Below are 16,340 nucleotides of genomic sequence, written 5' to 3'. Positions count from 1 at the left end.
TTTTTTGAGGGATTTTTTTAATTACCCTATGATTATATGTTGTCTAAGAGGGATACCCACCCCTGTCTTACTATTTAGTTCTACTTTTTCTCATTTTGAGAAAAAGTGGAGTGGGAGCCTGTAAATTTAATAATGTTGAATGCTGAAAGAAAAATTGCATGAGTAAAAAAAAACTTGGGGTTTGATAGTGCAATGTGCAGAAATAAATTAATGTTAATCTCATTAACATTCAGAGAGATTTTATTTTTTTTGTTGAGATGTTTATTAGTTTCATATTTTTCTTCAAGAAAGTATACATTGCATATAAAATGGTTTTTGCTGAGTTCAGAATAAAATTCAGTTTTGCCTCATTTTCCACTGCTAAGAGCATTTAAATTCAAATATGCGTAAGTTATTATCAATGACCTTTATTTTTAGGTGTAATGATTGTTGTAATGAGGTTTTTTACTCATTGATTATTGCTTATCTGGACTGTACATAGAAGCCCATAATTTTTTTTTCAAAAGATTTATTTTATCTTTCATCAACGAAGCCAGTCTGAAAGAGACACAACAAGGAAATGAGTTCAGTGGTAGAGTTCTGACATTCATTCATTGTATTTTGACAAGTATTGAAAGCAAGTTATCTTGCCAAATTTGGATAAAGCCCTGATACATGCTTTAGTCCTGTCAACAATGTTGCCCAACTGATTATGTATAGATTAACATTAAGAAAGTACTATAATGATTTAATGCTTTCTCCATTTAAATTATAGCTTTTCAAAGATGCTGATTTGAGCTGGGAGTATATGTCAGAATTGAGTAGTTGTGTTGCCATATGGGTGTTGCTCTTCTGATGTAGGCATAGACTGTAAAATTGCAACTCAAAGCATCATGCCCAAAGAAAAATAAATGAGATACAGTAATTCAAGCTTCTGTTTTAGAGCGGTTGTTTTAGTTACTTCTGTTTTTAGTAGCGGGTCCCACACATTCCCACGTCAATTAAGTGGACTGCAGCAAATTTTCAGATCATTCAAGTGACCTGTGGTGCAGTCAGTGATCACTTAAGTGGTGCACTACATAATTATAGATTACTTAAGTCACTTTTTTTTCCTTCTCCACTGTCTTCAATATACCCATCTAGCATTTATACCCAGGAAAAGAAAACATTCATAATCTTGCAAAGAATTTTTTTTGCCCATGGGGGTGGGAACTCAGCTTGAAAATTATTTTTCTCATAGTGATAAGCATATTTTTTTCTGACTCCATGTCCAAAGTGACCATTGTTTGGAAATCGTTGTTCAGAGGTTACCTGTCTAGAAATTCCACAGAGGAATGTGGAGGAGATGCATGTGTGGCTTAGTAGAGGTTAACTGTAATGTTAAGTCTATGAGACGAGTTCAGTTCCAACAGAATGTGGTCTTTGTTTGGAGGTGGCTGTACCTACTTTTAGTTTGCCTTCCTAATTTGAATTATTGGGCAAAGTAAAAAGTGGATTTTAAAAATAAATTTCAAAAAGTAAAAAGTGGATTTTAAAAAAGAAAAGGAAATGTTCCCTTTTGAAAATAAGCTTCTCATTTCTGAGAAACGTTGGTGAAAATTTAATTTCATGGTGTATAAACCAGAAATATTCTTCATATTACGATTGGCTTTGCATGTGAAAATAGTGTGATGAAATGACATTTAATTTTTTTTAAATTTTTTATGCTGTTCTAATTTTCAATGGAATATTAATAATTGATTTTGCAAGTTATCTCAGTAGTTACGTCATTATACCCCATGCAAATGGACTTTCCTGTTTTCATGTTCCTTTAAAAAAAAGAAGACATTGAAAATTAATGTATTTTTTATATTTACGTATAGTAAAGGAGACCACTCACACCACCGTCAAATTCCATTGTGAGGTTTGTGATGTTACTCTCAACAGTGCTATACAGCTGCAGATGCATTATGATGGTCAGTTACATTTTTTTATACTATTTTCACATTTATTCAACTACAGTGAACTTGATATAACAATACTGTGGAACAAGAAAAAATAGTTTCAGAGAGATTATTGTAGTATTGAGAGGCAATATTTATTACCATGTGCTACTAAATTTATGTTTTTGTTGACATCTTTTTTTGAACCAGCATTGTTAGTACCATCAGAAAATGAGTTTAAGTATTTATTCATTGTTAAAAATTGTTATTACCAGATCACATGAGTTATTTATATCAGTTTAATTTGCTTCAAACTTGGTGTGGTAACTACCTTATATACTTGTGTATGTAAGCCCCACACACACACACACACACATACCTCCTTTCAGGATCACAATGATTCTTCTCAAAAACCAACCCATATACAGGAACAAATTTTTGAACAGATAATGAAAAAATGTTAGTTTTGTCAAATGATAGTTTAGTGTCAAATATTTTGAAGTTTTTTCTGATATTATTGACAGATTTATGATGTAAACCAGGGCTGGATGAATTGTAAAAAAATCTTAGTGCCAGAAAAAATTTGTAGATAACAAATTTTTTTACCCGAATCAAGTCCAAAATAATGCTGCTTTTAACTTTTTTGAAGCATAGTGACTCTTTTTTATGTTCTCAGATATACTGCTATAAATTGCAAACTTTTTGTGTGGCTCTCAGCCTGCAATTCAATAACCTACGCAAAGAAATTTTAGGCGCCAATACAAATTTTTTTAGTCACCATGATGACCTGGCACCTGGGATTATTTCATTTGTAAGCTTTTTTTTTATATGTATGTATTCTTTGTACATGGAAAATAAAGTTCCCCAACACCACCCAGCCCCTTAACTGGGGCAAGGGCTGAAATTGATGAATGTTGACAGAGCCTGGGTGGTGTAAGGGTATAAAAGTAAAAAATAAAAAAAAGCCCTGGCAAAAAAAAAGTTTTTTTTTCTTCTTGAACAGGTACAAAGCATAAAAACAAAGTGAATGGAGCAACAGCAATAGATGGTGGAAATAAGACAGATAGCGAAAAGAAGACAGAAAGTGGAAAGAAGACAGATAACTCTAAACAAAATGGGAAAAGTGAGAAATTTTACTTGAAACATTTAGTAGAAACTTCTTTTATTAATTAGAGGAAGAAAAGCTTATCAATTAGCTTAACCTAAAGTTTTGAGAGGCAGTAATTCCAAAACTGCATGTTACGAGATTTGCCATGGGTGTTGCAAGGTATTTTTGATTTAAAAGAAGTAAAAATAGTTATAGAGATGATTAAATTCCCAAACTGTGTTGCTACGTTTCAGAGTACCACTAAAATGCTATGAGATTGAGCTAGGGATGTTGAGACATTTAAACTTATAATCTAAATTTTTCAGTTGCTGAAAATGTAAAAAGTTTTCAGCTTCCTGGTTTGAAAAGTGACTGTAATGTAAAATTGTCCTTGTTCATGAAACTGGCTGCAAATCAAAAACAATGAATCTTTTTTTCATGCATTTGATCAACTTAACAAAATATTTCTTTTCAATAATAGGTGCTGCTAAACCTGTGCAAAGTTCACAAATGTATCATTGTGAACTTTGTGGAATAGTCGCAAACAGTGAAGAAATGTTGGAGCTGCATTACAATGGTAAATAAAATTATTTACAACTAATAATTATATGACAGAAGATGTAACAATTTTAAATCTGTCCATTGGACACATGAATCATAATATTCAAATTTTGGATTTGCTACTAGAAAAATACTGTATATGTGTAGATGGATATCTTTGTTCCTGTATTTGATATAAGTAATAGCATTGACTAATTATTTTCTATAATTTTTCAATCATAGGTGCAAAACACAAAAACAAGCTTGCAAACAAGCCTAAGAACATAAGTATTACTGAAGGTAAATTGTTTTTGAAAAAATATTAATTTATATTATGATATGTCTTCAAATAAATCTCGTTTTTGAATCACCATGGATCACCACTTCTTATTTAACTATATTGCCTGATATTGATGAGTTAAATTGTTAAGGCTGGTTGGGAGAGGAAAAATTTGTATTAATGTCTCTCTTTTTTCTTTCTTTTCAATTAAAAAAAATAAAAGATATACTTGTAGAATGAATAGTCTGAAGAATAAACACTGTGAAAAGTGATAGGGAAAGGAAGAGATTTTTTTTTTTTCAAATCATGCATGATAATAATAATAAAAAAAATATTTTTTAGGACAAATTCCTTCACCCAATCCTGCAAAGAAGGCAAAGTTTGCATGTGATATTTGCAGGGTAACTGTCAACTCAGATGTACAGCTACAGCAGGTAAATTTATTGTTCTTTAGATTATATAGTTTTCTTAAAATTCTTCCAGATTGTTCTACAGCAGTTATTAATTTGCAAGCCGATTTCCCTGTTAAAAAGTCTTGCCACAGAGAGCAGCAGTCCTACAATGCTACAGATGTTCAATCATTACACTTCACTCACAGTTTGAAATATAGATGGCGGTACTAATTCTCGCACAACACCATGTACACACTCAGACTGTTAAGTACACGCGCTAACCTTTCCCAACTCAATCAATAGTAAATTGCCCATGGCGATAGACCAGAGTTGTGCTCAGTTTGAAAGAAAGTTGTTATTAATTGTTTTGCGATATATATCGCACATTTCAATATATTCTGCTTTGGGGGTTGCAACCTCATGCTGCATACAGCAATAGATAATTTAGTTTTAAACCACAAGTTCTAAATTACATAATGGTAATAGTAAAAGTTCTTTTCCCAATCATTCTTTTAACATATTTTGTGTAAGCATTGCACGAATCTAAAAAAACCTTTTTTTTTAAGGCTGCAAATCGTAAATAGTAGATTTGTTTAAAATTTCACACATATTCTTAACACAGCATTTGTACTGTACTCGTTCTAGTTTTTTTAAAAAAGTTCAAATTTCTCACAAATACTTGAAGCGTTATGTTAGGATCGAGACCATTTTACTAGCTTTTAGCTACTGCTCTCTTCCCTGTTCCAGCTTTCTTCATCACATTATGAATTAATTGTTCTACTGTGTCCATTTAAATATGTATATTCTTTCCTTTTTTCTATTTTCTTTCAAACATTGTAAAATATGCAGACCTGCCAACTCTCCGGATTTAGGTGGGAGACTGGATTTTTCATCCTTCTTCCCACTCTCTGGATTTGTTAAAATTTCTCCGGATTTTGGCAGAAAATTAGATTTTACACGAGCTCTCATGTTGTTGTGATGTCAATGACTGCCGTGGTCGTTAGGGAGAACATCCATATAGGACAGCCGTAAAAAAAGTCTTGGTGACCCGCCACATTTAAGCAACTGGCAAAGACATGACTTTGTTTACGTAGCGTTTATCAGCAATCATTTATCAGGGGCATGACCTTGGTTGCCAAAATTCCTGTATAATCATTATTGTATTCCATTAACAGTCGTGCGGTAAACACAAGTTTTCTCGTCTGCAGCTTTGTATTTTGAAGTTTTTAAATTGTTTCCTCTGACTAAATATGTCTTCAAAAAGAAAATGTAAAACTTTAAGCTATATAAAGCTTTTAAGAGTTGATATACCCAAGATTATCACTGATAGCATCTATGAAAGGAAACACTTATGTTTTATGAACAGTATATGTAGATGTGATTTCTTTCTCTATTCTGCATGGAAATACTGACATGGAATTATATTCTGCTCGGGGGCAATGCAGAACCTGCCTTGGGGGGGGGGGAGAATGGAACTTTATCTTAATTGATTGAAAAAAAAAAAATTCAAATTTTTTTTGATCGAGTCTATGAGTGCCGGGGTGGGGTACCCCCCTCGTGAGAATCTCCAGATTCCAAAAGTTGTCTCGTCTGAATATGTAATTTAATTGTAAACTTTAATTTGTACCGTTTCATTGTATTTGACTGGGGACAAATAATGTTATGTATGTTATGTTGCCATTGGCAGCTTATACCTGCCACACATCACTTAAAATTTTCGGCCCCAAAGGAGAATGTTTTGCATTGTTCTGCAACTAGCCCCCGACTGACTAGAAATGTTCTGCTTTGGGAATTTTCAGCATATTTGGAAAGTCACTTAGATTATTGCAGAAAATTATAATAGGGCGCTGGACAAGTTCTAAAACGCAGGTTAACTATACAGCGCAGAGAAATGAAATGAAGAAACAAAAGTGTTCTTTTAGCCAAAGCTGACATGTCTGACTGATCACATTTATTGAAAGACACAGGGGCCATTATTGTTTCACTTTTCCAGCAGTGGACACCAACAATATATTGGGAACATGTGGTACAAAAAAAAAAAGAAAATGGACGATGCAATAGAAAAAGTCAAAACAGAATTTTGGTAAAGAAAAACAATTATCTTCAGAAGTATATGGATTATGGATCTGTCCACATTATGAGTGTCTGGATTATAGGTTCTACTGTAAGAATAATTAAGCATGCCGAAGCCAGGGGGGTGGGGAAATCAGAGCCATTTGTACCTTTCATTTTTTTACCCACATAAATGTAATTAATTAATTCCCATAAGTTATAGAATATAATTAGCATGCTTCCACCTTGCATACACTTTCAGCATTTTTTGTATTTCTTGCATTGGACATTTGTAAAACTTATAGACCACAGATTTTTGTAAGACTGGTATTACGTTATAAAAGTTTGATAAATGATGTAACCAATAGACTTAATGGCTGTTTTTAAACTTTTGTAAAAGATCTTTTATCAAACTTTTATAATATAATCCCAGACTAAGACCCTATTCCTTGGCATTAGCTAGCAAAACTTGCCTTTTCTAGCATGCCAGCAAAACATGGTGGTGTAATACAAAGTGACAGCATATTTCTTCTATCTCTGAGCCTAAAGAAAAACGTATGAAATACGACATCTGTAGTTTATATCAGGTTGATGATAATTAAACTAGAGAAATAAGTAAAATTTCGATTTTTATTATTGTAGTCAAACTGCTGAGCAAAACACATTGTCTACAGCAAGGGTGCTCAACCTTTAGGAGAGTATGGACCACTTCATTGGATTAGAAATGTGTCGCAGGCCACTCAAATGATCTGGAAATGTATTGCAGGTCACTTGAGTAATCTAGAATTGTGCCACTGGTTACTCAAATGATCTGTGAATATGCTGTGGATCATCTAAGTTATCTGGGAATGTCATACAGGTCACTTGAATGATATGAAACTGCACCACAGGCTACTTAAGTAAGGGCCATTCAAGTATTACGTAAGCAGATTTTTAGCCATTTTTGCCCTTTCCCTTGTCAGTAAAATTTCATCAGCAGCTTAGAATATTTCATATCTTCAAAATGGTGGTTGATGACGTAAGCAACCTTCAACACCCCCCCCCCCTGATGCTGACGTAGTACTTGAATGACCCCTAATCTGTGAATACTGCTGGGCCCCTTACATGATCTGGAAATGCACCGTTTAGTTCATTTGTACAAAATTAGGTTTGAGGTAGCGGGACATATCAGATGACTCTGAGGACCGCAGGATGAGTATGCATGGTCTATAGTGTAAACCATTATTTTATTCATTTGCTCATATTAAGTTACTTATAGCAATTGATACTGGTCTTTTGAATATAATCTATGATCCTCATGAAACCTCACTTTGCTCAACACGCTAGAAATGGACCAGGCTTCAACATTAAAAAAGCTGTTTCCTCTCCCCCTGAGTTATACAGGAATTCTGGCTAATGTGAGAAATTTTTCATTTTACTGCTTTGACTTTTATGTTGCTACATTGTGTTTTTCCCGTCCCTTGTATTAGCATTTGCAAAGTAAAAGGCACGAGGCCAAGCTTGCTGGACAGCCTGTGAATAAAAAACAAAAGGTATGTATATATTACTTATATACTGAAATATTTTTTATGTCTATTTTATAATTCTTATCGTATTCAGTATTAAAACATGTCCTTTGTTGTTAAATAATCCATCTATCGTTTGCTGCGGTGAGACTTCTATGACCAGGGAGGTATCCTGAAGTTGGGAAACAAACTATGACTGTTTGACATGATGTAAAGTGATTTGTTACTTCGCAACTGCACAGTTGCTAACTCTAGTGTTGAGAGGTCAGTATAGGTGCCAATGCTTCCAATTTACCCTGCAGCCTTTTGATTTTTCAGCCTTATTGAAATCTTCCAGTCCCAACCAGGTTCTTCTGATTTTTTGAATCATAGAAAATTTCCTGAAAATCCTCAAACTGTGCTTAGCTTGGATGAAAAATCTCTACAGAAAATGTTCTTTCAGTCCTTGCAATTTCAGACTGACCACGTTTTCTCAGGATGAGAAATGAGAATTTCAAGTACAAGGAATCTGCAATTATTGCTATATTCCAAAAGTAAGCAAAGTTGCCAATTATTGCTAAAATCACTAATTACAGGAAGTGAAGCACATTCTAAAAAAATCACTGTGGATTAAAATTAATTATATAAAAAAAGTGATAAATATGTGAGACAATATTCATAAAAATAGTCATAATTTCCATTCATGAGCTGACAGATAATTCCAACCTTTGATTTCAGTGCAGGATAAAAGGATTCAGATAAGCTTTGTTGAAAATATGGAAAAACAGGACATTTTTTGTGGAAAAATAAAAAAATCTGGATGATGAAAAATACGAGAATATCCTGGGAAAACAGGTCACATGGCCATCCTTATGACATCTACGATTCTTTTTTAAAGATATAGTGCGGGTTGATTTGTTTTAAATTATTGTATTTTTATTTATTTTATGTTGAAGGCTCAGTCATTTCTGGAATGATAAAGACAGGGCCATCATTTCAACTTTTTTTGGGAGGGGGCAAACTTTTGCCTGGGGGGGGGGGCAGAGAACATCACATCTACTCAATGTATGCACATATATATACACCTTTTGTAGTGTATTTTCAAAAGATGGGGGGGGGGGCAACGGCCCCCTGACCCCCTCCTCCCCAAAAATGACGGGCCCGGGTAAAGAAGAGCAAGGGGGTCTGCCTCAATTTCAAATTCCTGCTTGCATTGAGACACAAAAAGAGGGTGAGACAGTCTTTCATGGCCTTGTGCTATGAATGTCTCCTGTAGTCTGTGAGATCCTAATACCCAAATCAAACAAGGGGCCACCCTTAAACTATTAAAGGATTTTGTCAATATACATATATACATCCTGACTTAAACATAATTATTACATGAATGTTTTCATGCAAATTTACATCAACATGATCAAATTTGTGTTTTATATCTTTCCGTTGTGTATTGTAAACCCAGGAGTGTTTAATCTTTGCAATACGGGGGGGGGGGGGGAGACATTTATACAAACACAAAATTACATGTGTATTTTGCTAGGACACTATGAAGAAATGTGTGTTTTTTGTACGAATACATTGTACTGTGGCCATTTTTGGCCTTGACCATGGGTTTTATGAATCAAGACATTGAATTGATGTCTCCTGTACTGGTTGCGGTAAATCGAGAAGCTATCCATATTTAGAATAAGACAACCATAAATATATTTTATGGGCATTATATAATATTTTATATGTATATATAGTTTTCAGTTTTTATGATTGCATTTTTAATTGGGTTGCTGTATTTTATAAATATAATGACATCCATATTTGTTAAAGGCATCTTTTTCTCAGTGTATTTGTACAGATCTGGATCGCACCTCAACCATGAATCCCATCGTCGTGTTATTTTAGAGCTTATATCAACTGGTTTGCAATTGATTAACTTTTTCTTTTAGCACACAATCTATTAATAGGATCAGCATCAGGTGCGGTCATCAGATATCGCGAAACCACTGAAGTATCAATGATGTTTAATGGATATAGAAAACAAAGATTGGATTAAAAAGTCTTCAATCTACAAATGAAGTCTTCAGCTGCTGGAACCAAAAAAATAGAGACCAATGAATCACAAGATTTTCTCTGGATGGAGGTGTACATTAGGCTCTTCACTTTTTGATTCCAGAAGTTCAAGACTTGTATGGAGAAGGAAATTTCATTTGCCATCAAGATTTTGTCTATGTAAATTGCTGCAGCATCAATATACCTTCTTAGGCTTAAAATCTTAATGACAAATGAAATTTCTATCTCTCTATACAAGTCTTCAACTTCTGAAATCAAACGGTAGAGAGCCTAATGTACACCTCCACCCAAAGTAGTTCTCTGATTCATTAGTCTATATTTATTCACTTATCATTATTTTTGTTCCAGCAGCTGAAGACTTCGTTTGAAGATGGGAAAACACAAATTGTATCAAGAATTGGGCAATGTCCATCAAATATCATCAATACTTTGGCTGATACTATTAACAGTTTGGAGTCATGCTAAAAGAAAAACCTAATCCATTGCAAACCGGCTAATGTCCGATCCAGATTTGTATTGATTTGCTTATACTGTCCTAGCTAATTGTCGCCTTATAATGAAAACCTTATACATAAAAAATTCCCAACTTTACAGAAAGAGCAAAAAAAGGATGGGACGTCCCATTTAACACACAAGGGGGGGGGGGGGGTGCATTTTTTTTTTCTGCAAAAGTTGTAATAGGCAAGATATGATGCTCTCAATCTAAAACTGAAAAAGTCATTTACGAAAAAAGTTTATGTATGAGGGTTTTCATTATAATGTGATGAAATACACACATGTGTTATTTTACATTTGCAGAAATGTCCCATTTTTCTACCCGTATCGAAAAGATTAAATGATTTTGGTTTACATAAATAATGAGGAAAGACATAGAACATAGATTCGGTCAAGTTGATGCATGAAAATATTTGTGAAAATTGGTTTCAAGTCAGATGTTCCAGTTTTTTTAAACTACTTAAGGTGTTCTAATTTTTTGAAACAAAGAGGAAAAAGTAATTTTACACTTTAAGCGGCATTGACGAGATATCTCATCTTCATAAAAGCCTCTTATTTTAGCACTGACAAGCTCAGATACTTTGTAAAGTTTATTTCTCAATGGTAAACTTTTCAATATACCCATTAGTTTGCACTTGCTAAAAATCAGAAGAAAGCCTACTTCATTAAAAAAGATATGGCATTTTGAAGGGGATTTAGCGATTCTTATTGCCCCTTAAAGTGTTAAGATTAATTAATGTAATTTTCAATTCAGTACTTTCACTAAAATAATAATAAAAAGGAACTATGTCTCTCTCCGCTGTTCATAAAAAGTACAAAGGACTTTTTACCATTCTCACCACCAACTTCTCACAGTCCAGGAGAGTGTTTTACCATTAAATTAGAGAAGACTTGCTTTCTTTCAAATTGAGCACAACTCCTGTCCTGTTGCTTTGGGAAATTTACTACCAAGTTTGACCTAACAGTCTTGAGTGTGTATCTAGTGTTGTGTCTGATTTTGTTCAGTACTGCTATCTATATTAAAAATTGTGACAAATTGGGAGTTGAAGTTTAATGATTCAATATTTGCAACTTTGTAGGCAAGTTGCTCTCTGTGTTGAGACTTTTTAAGAAGGAAGTCAGCTCGCATTTACAGCTCAAAGTTGGGAATATGTTGATGAAATGTAGTCACAAGATAAAACATACTATACATTAATAAATTGTTAATTTTTAATAAGTGGTACAAAGAGGAAGATGACATTTACGTATCAGCAGTACAAGGTTAAACTGAACTTGAATAACTACACACAACACAGGAAACCAACTACCAACTTCATACAACCACCACTGTAGGGTCGTCATTATGACCACTCTACCACTATCACAGATAGAAAAAGAAACAATATCACTCTCCACTGTTTACACAAAGTATGAAAGTTTATTGTTGTTAAGAATTATTATCTGAGTAAGGAGGCTGCCGATGCATGGACCTGTTCAGGGCACATTTTCACTCTGAGGAGAGGTTGGGTGTTTGATTCCCCGCTGAGGCTTGTGAATTTTCTTTCCAAACTGAATTTCATCTTCATCTCCACTTGGTAACCAGTCTTTTGTTATTTGTAATAGAAAAGAGCCCTAGAAAATGTTTAGGGGTCATTCAAGTATTGCGTCAGCATTGAGATGAGGGTGGAGGAGGGGGTTTTGAATGATGCTTATGTCATCAATCACTCTTTATAAAAAATATGAAGCATTCTTAATGGCATCTTACTCTGTGTGCCAAAAGCAAAAAAAGCCGTTCCCTAGTTTGTGGGCGCCTGAGCTAACATTCTTCCCATTGACAAGCCCTCTATAGCTCTAAATGTTCCACAGATCCTTTTCAAATGATCTGGAAATGTGTTACGGGCAGCTTTAGTGTGCTCGAGTCACTCAAGAAATTCGTAATTATGCCATGGATCACTTTAGTAATCTGGGAATGTGTCGTGGGTAATTTGAGTGGTGTAGAACTGCTTAAGTGCTCTAAAACTTGCCACAGATCGCTTATGTGTTCTGGAACTGTGTCGCGGATCACTTCAATGCTCTGGAATTGTGCCATGGGCCACTTAAGCGATTTGTAAATGTGCTGCCAAGTTCATTTTTACAAAATTAAGTTTTAGGTGATGGGCCACATTTGGTCTACAGGTTTACCATACCTGGCTTAGAGGGTGGGTCGCACTAAATTTTGAGTTCTTAGCCTTCAAATGGCATTGAAATTAACAGAAATTGATTATAATAACATATAAAGGTATTTTCTTTTGAAATTTTGATTTTTAAAAAAATATTTTTGCGTAAAAAAATAAATTTTTGATTGTCTGGGTGGGGGGGGGGGGGGCCACAAGAACCTCCTTGCCCCTCTCCCAGAGTGTACGTCTCTGATCTCACCAATATGTGTTTTTTTTTTTTCAAACCGAGCACAACTCAGGTCTATTGCCATAGGCAATTTACTACCTAGTGAGTTGTGCTGGAAGTGTAAGTGCGTGTACCTAACAGTCTGAGTGTGTATCTAGTGTTGTGTATGATTTTTCAGTGCTGCCATCTATATCTCAGAAGTGAAGTGAGTGAAGGGTAATGACTGAATATTTGTACTGTTTTGTAGGACTGTTGCTCTCTGTGGCAAGACTTTTTAGCGGGGAGATCGGCTCGCATTTGCTCCTCGAAGTTGGGAACCACAGAAAACCAACTTCAGCCGACCACCACTGTGGTGACAGTGGGGCTCGAACCCAGGTCCCCACGATGCAAGTCTGTCACTATGACCACTCGACCACCACAGCGGCCACCAATATGTGCTAAGAGATGGGGGGGGGGGGGCAGAGCTGACAAAATTTTGCTGATGGGTGGGTCAAAAACAGTAAATCTGATGTAATACTTCAATGGCCCCTTAAGCCTAGCCCTTTTAATTTAAATGGCTTTGGCCGTAGTGAGAGGAAAGTGTACCAAAATGGCTTTTTTAGTTGTGATCATGTGATGCTCCACAGACAAGGTGAATATATGCAAAGTTATGGTGGTCATCTGGGAGTATTTAGCATATATACTACATTTATTGCAAGAAATATTTCATTCATCAAGTCAAAATATACTACTAAAATTTTAGTGTCTTGCAAGACATTGCTCTTAAATCAAAAATTTGTCTAAAATGATTGCTTGTCTTGATACACTCATAACCAAAGTTTTATTGCATGTTAATGCACAGATTTGTTTTTCTAAAACCTGAATAGTTCTTGAAGATATTTTCCTTTTATTTCTAGAAATCAGCCCCATCCGTGGGAGAAAACTCTGGGGTTGTGGAGAAAGTCAGTGTTGTCCCACCGCTCTCGATGACATTCGTTCAATCTGATGGAGACGTGAAGGAAGAATCAGATTTGCTATGAAAGTCAAATCACTAGCTAAAAAGAAGCAAAAATAATCCAAATTCTGTTGAATTGTCAGTTACAAGAGTCCACAAATTATTTTCAGTCATTTAAAACAAACTGTCGAATTTTATCATGGTGAGTGTAAAAAAAAGTGTGGTTGAAAATGATTGGCATTTACATTTCCTTTTTTATTTTATCATTCAAAGTTTACATTTTCATCATCACCTATATTTATGTCAATATTTTGTTTTGTTCCTGAAATTACTTCGAATTGCTGTAAAGTAACAAGTCTTTGTGGTTTGTGTAACTAAGTAGCACAGATCTACTATTAACCACTGATCTACTTCGAGACAAATAATGGCTCCTGAATAATGTTTTCTTATATTTTGAAAAAAGTTGGTGGTATACGTGAAGCATATGAGAATTTCTATCATCTATAACTGTCTGTGTAATATCGCATTAAACTTAGTTCATCAATATTGTTCTCAGTTTTTATTTGATGTAATGAGGTTATTATTTACAAGAATTTACAGTACAGATGTACTGTCACGCTTTTCCGTTTCGCTTCCCTACTCTGGGGGAAAGTATGGCAAACTTACAGAAAAATATGATAGGCTTGTGACCAACTTAACAAAATAATGGACTGAGAACTGCTAGTGAATGTTTCGAGTATAAAAATTTTCTCAGAATCTCCAAACACATTCATGTTTCCCACATTTCCGTTCTGAAGGGTTCTCAAACATGGGCTTTTATAGAGCAGGACCGTAGCTAATGTTCTAAGTGAAACGCATAGTGCTTGCAAAATCCAAAAATTTACCAACAGTCAATATGAAAAATTGATTAAGCAATAATCTATATACATTCGACAAAAGATCAAGAAATTCAAAACTTAAATTTCAGTGAAAAGTCACTTCTGAAATGTGATTTCAGACACAAAAAATCCATTTGCTGATTTAATTCATACCTCCAGTATCACAATTAATACTGCTGAATAGTGTCAAAGCTGCACCTTTGAAGGGCTATTCAAAACAAACGGAGGATAATTTGGACCATTGATGCCCTCATGCTCAGAGAGAACATCACCAATGACTTATCAAAAAGATTCAAGTAGTGAGTTTCGACCATACAGCCTAGGTTTTGTGCCCAGTGACCCTAAACATTTGTTTCTTTAATTGAAGAGACATCTTATTGGACACAGCCATGATTAAAAAAAAAAGTTACTATGTGGTTTCTGTGGCTGGCGGTAGATTTCTATGACACTGGAAAACAAACTACAGGCATTGTCCCCACTAAGTGGGGGGGCTTACACGGCTCCAGCCTGAGACGATTCTGCCCATATAGAGTACACACACACAGTAGGTTTCTCTTTTCACTCTATGTGTTCTATTTTTGCTCTTGCATGTGCGTAGTAGATACATTTATACATTATATGTTTATATGTGGGGGGGGGGGAATCATCAACAGGAGTATAGGGAAAAAACCTTTTGGTTTATAAGGTTACAATGAAGCTTTGTGATGAGGAGAAAGGAAAGAAAACACAGAATGATGTTAGCCTTGAATTCATCAATTGTACGTAGATTAGTTATTGAAGTATGGCCAATTTTAAAGATGCCACATCTGGAATTTTTTTCTTTGGGGCCATCTTAAAAATTGGACATAATCCACTTACGATTGATGAACTCAAGGCTAACATCATTCTCAGTGTTTTCTTTCCTCTCTCCTCAACACAAAGCTTTATTGTAAGTAACCTTATGAACCAAAGTTTGCTTTTTTCTATATCATGTGCATTGAATGAGGTGGCCAAATTCTACACGTAATGACAGGATTGTTCGAAGGTGTACATTGTCAAGCAGTCTCCACAGCCTCTGATTGTATATTCACTGTAGATGGTCTTCCTGTTTGCTTCTTTTTGTCTAACAGATGAAAATAATTTATCTCATGAAAATGTGTAACTAAATTGGTTTTCGTTGAATTGTTCAGCGCTGGCTCATTAGAATATTTCCTCGAAAAAAATTCTTTATTCATGAGGATGTGAATTATTAGCGAAGCAACTTTCAAAAATGAGTATTTTCTACTCTTGAGAAAACATGATGCCCTCACCTCAATGAAATGCTCACAAATGAAATGTCTATTTAAAAATTCAAATTAAATACATGGAATGTACAGTAGAGTGGGTCAAAAAAATAAAATTCACATTTTTTTAAGGGGCACAGTGATAAATGGTGGTCTCAAAATAACACTTGTGGTTTTTTCTTACGTTCTGATTAGTGTACCTGCCTCCAGATTGATTTTTTTTAATATTTTTGATTTTTTTTTTTCAAGGTAGGTTTCAGTTAGGGTTTCGACCAATTACGTTACTGTCTATAAACATAGACAGTGAGGGGTGGGGAGAGTCTAGGAAGACCCTACGCGTGCGACTCCCATGTTTCTCAGTATAACTTCGGTTGAAATAAGGTGATATTGTGTCATGCTCGTTTGTGCCATTTTCATCATGGATCGTACTTGTTCAAAGTGGAAATGTTCGTTATTTCGTGATTCAAGTGACATTAAGTGCAATATGTTACCAACCTACAAAGATGTTATGAAGTGGAACCGTCATATGATAAAATGTGATAATGAAACTAATAAAGAGCCCACACACGTATAAAGAACTCTATAATATTGTTGTGGCAAAAATTGAAGAAAT

General features: G+C 34.8%; 1 protein-coding gene across 3 annotated transcripts in view; it reads left to right on the top strand.

Moving 5' to 3' along the window:
- The window catches only part of LOC149081811 (zinc finger protein 385B-like), a 31,460-nt gene extending 17,329 nt beyond the window's left edge, over window positions 1-14,131 (top strand). For all 3 annotated transcript variants that reach the window (XM_089235583.1, XM_089235585.1, XM_089235584.1), the window contains 7 exons: window positions 1,842-1,934; window positions 2,905-3,024; window positions 3,470-3,565; window positions 3,772-3,828; window positions 4,151-4,242; window positions 7,722-7,784; window positions 13,550-14,131. In XM_089235583.1, the coding sequence (XP_089091709.1) occupies window positions 1,842-1,934; window positions 2,905-3,024; window positions 3,470-3,565; window positions 3,772-3,828; window positions 4,151-4,242; window positions 7,722-7,784; window positions 13,550-13,672 (644 nt within the window). In that variant the 3' untranslated portion in view covers window positions 13,673-14,131. The remainder of the gene's footprint in view (window positions 1-1,841; window positions 1,935-2,904; window positions 3,025-3,469; window positions 3,566-3,771; window positions 3,829-4,150; window positions 4,243-7,721; window positions 7,785-13,549) is intronic.
- Window positions 14,132-16,340: the final 2,209 nt, after the last annotated feature.

This window comes from Pholcus phalangioides, unplaced genomic scaffold (genome assembly GCF_987345545.1).
Source record: "Pholcus phalangioides strain wild (caught in Gottingen) unplaced genomic scaffold, Ppha-v1.0 ptg000009l_1, whole genome shotgun sequence".
NCBI lineage: Eukaryota > Metazoa > Arthropoda > Arachnida > Araneae > Pholcidae > Pholcus > Pholcus phalangioides.
Note: the sequence above shows the minus strand (reverse complement) of the source record. Positions and strands in the feature narration are given on the sequence as shown.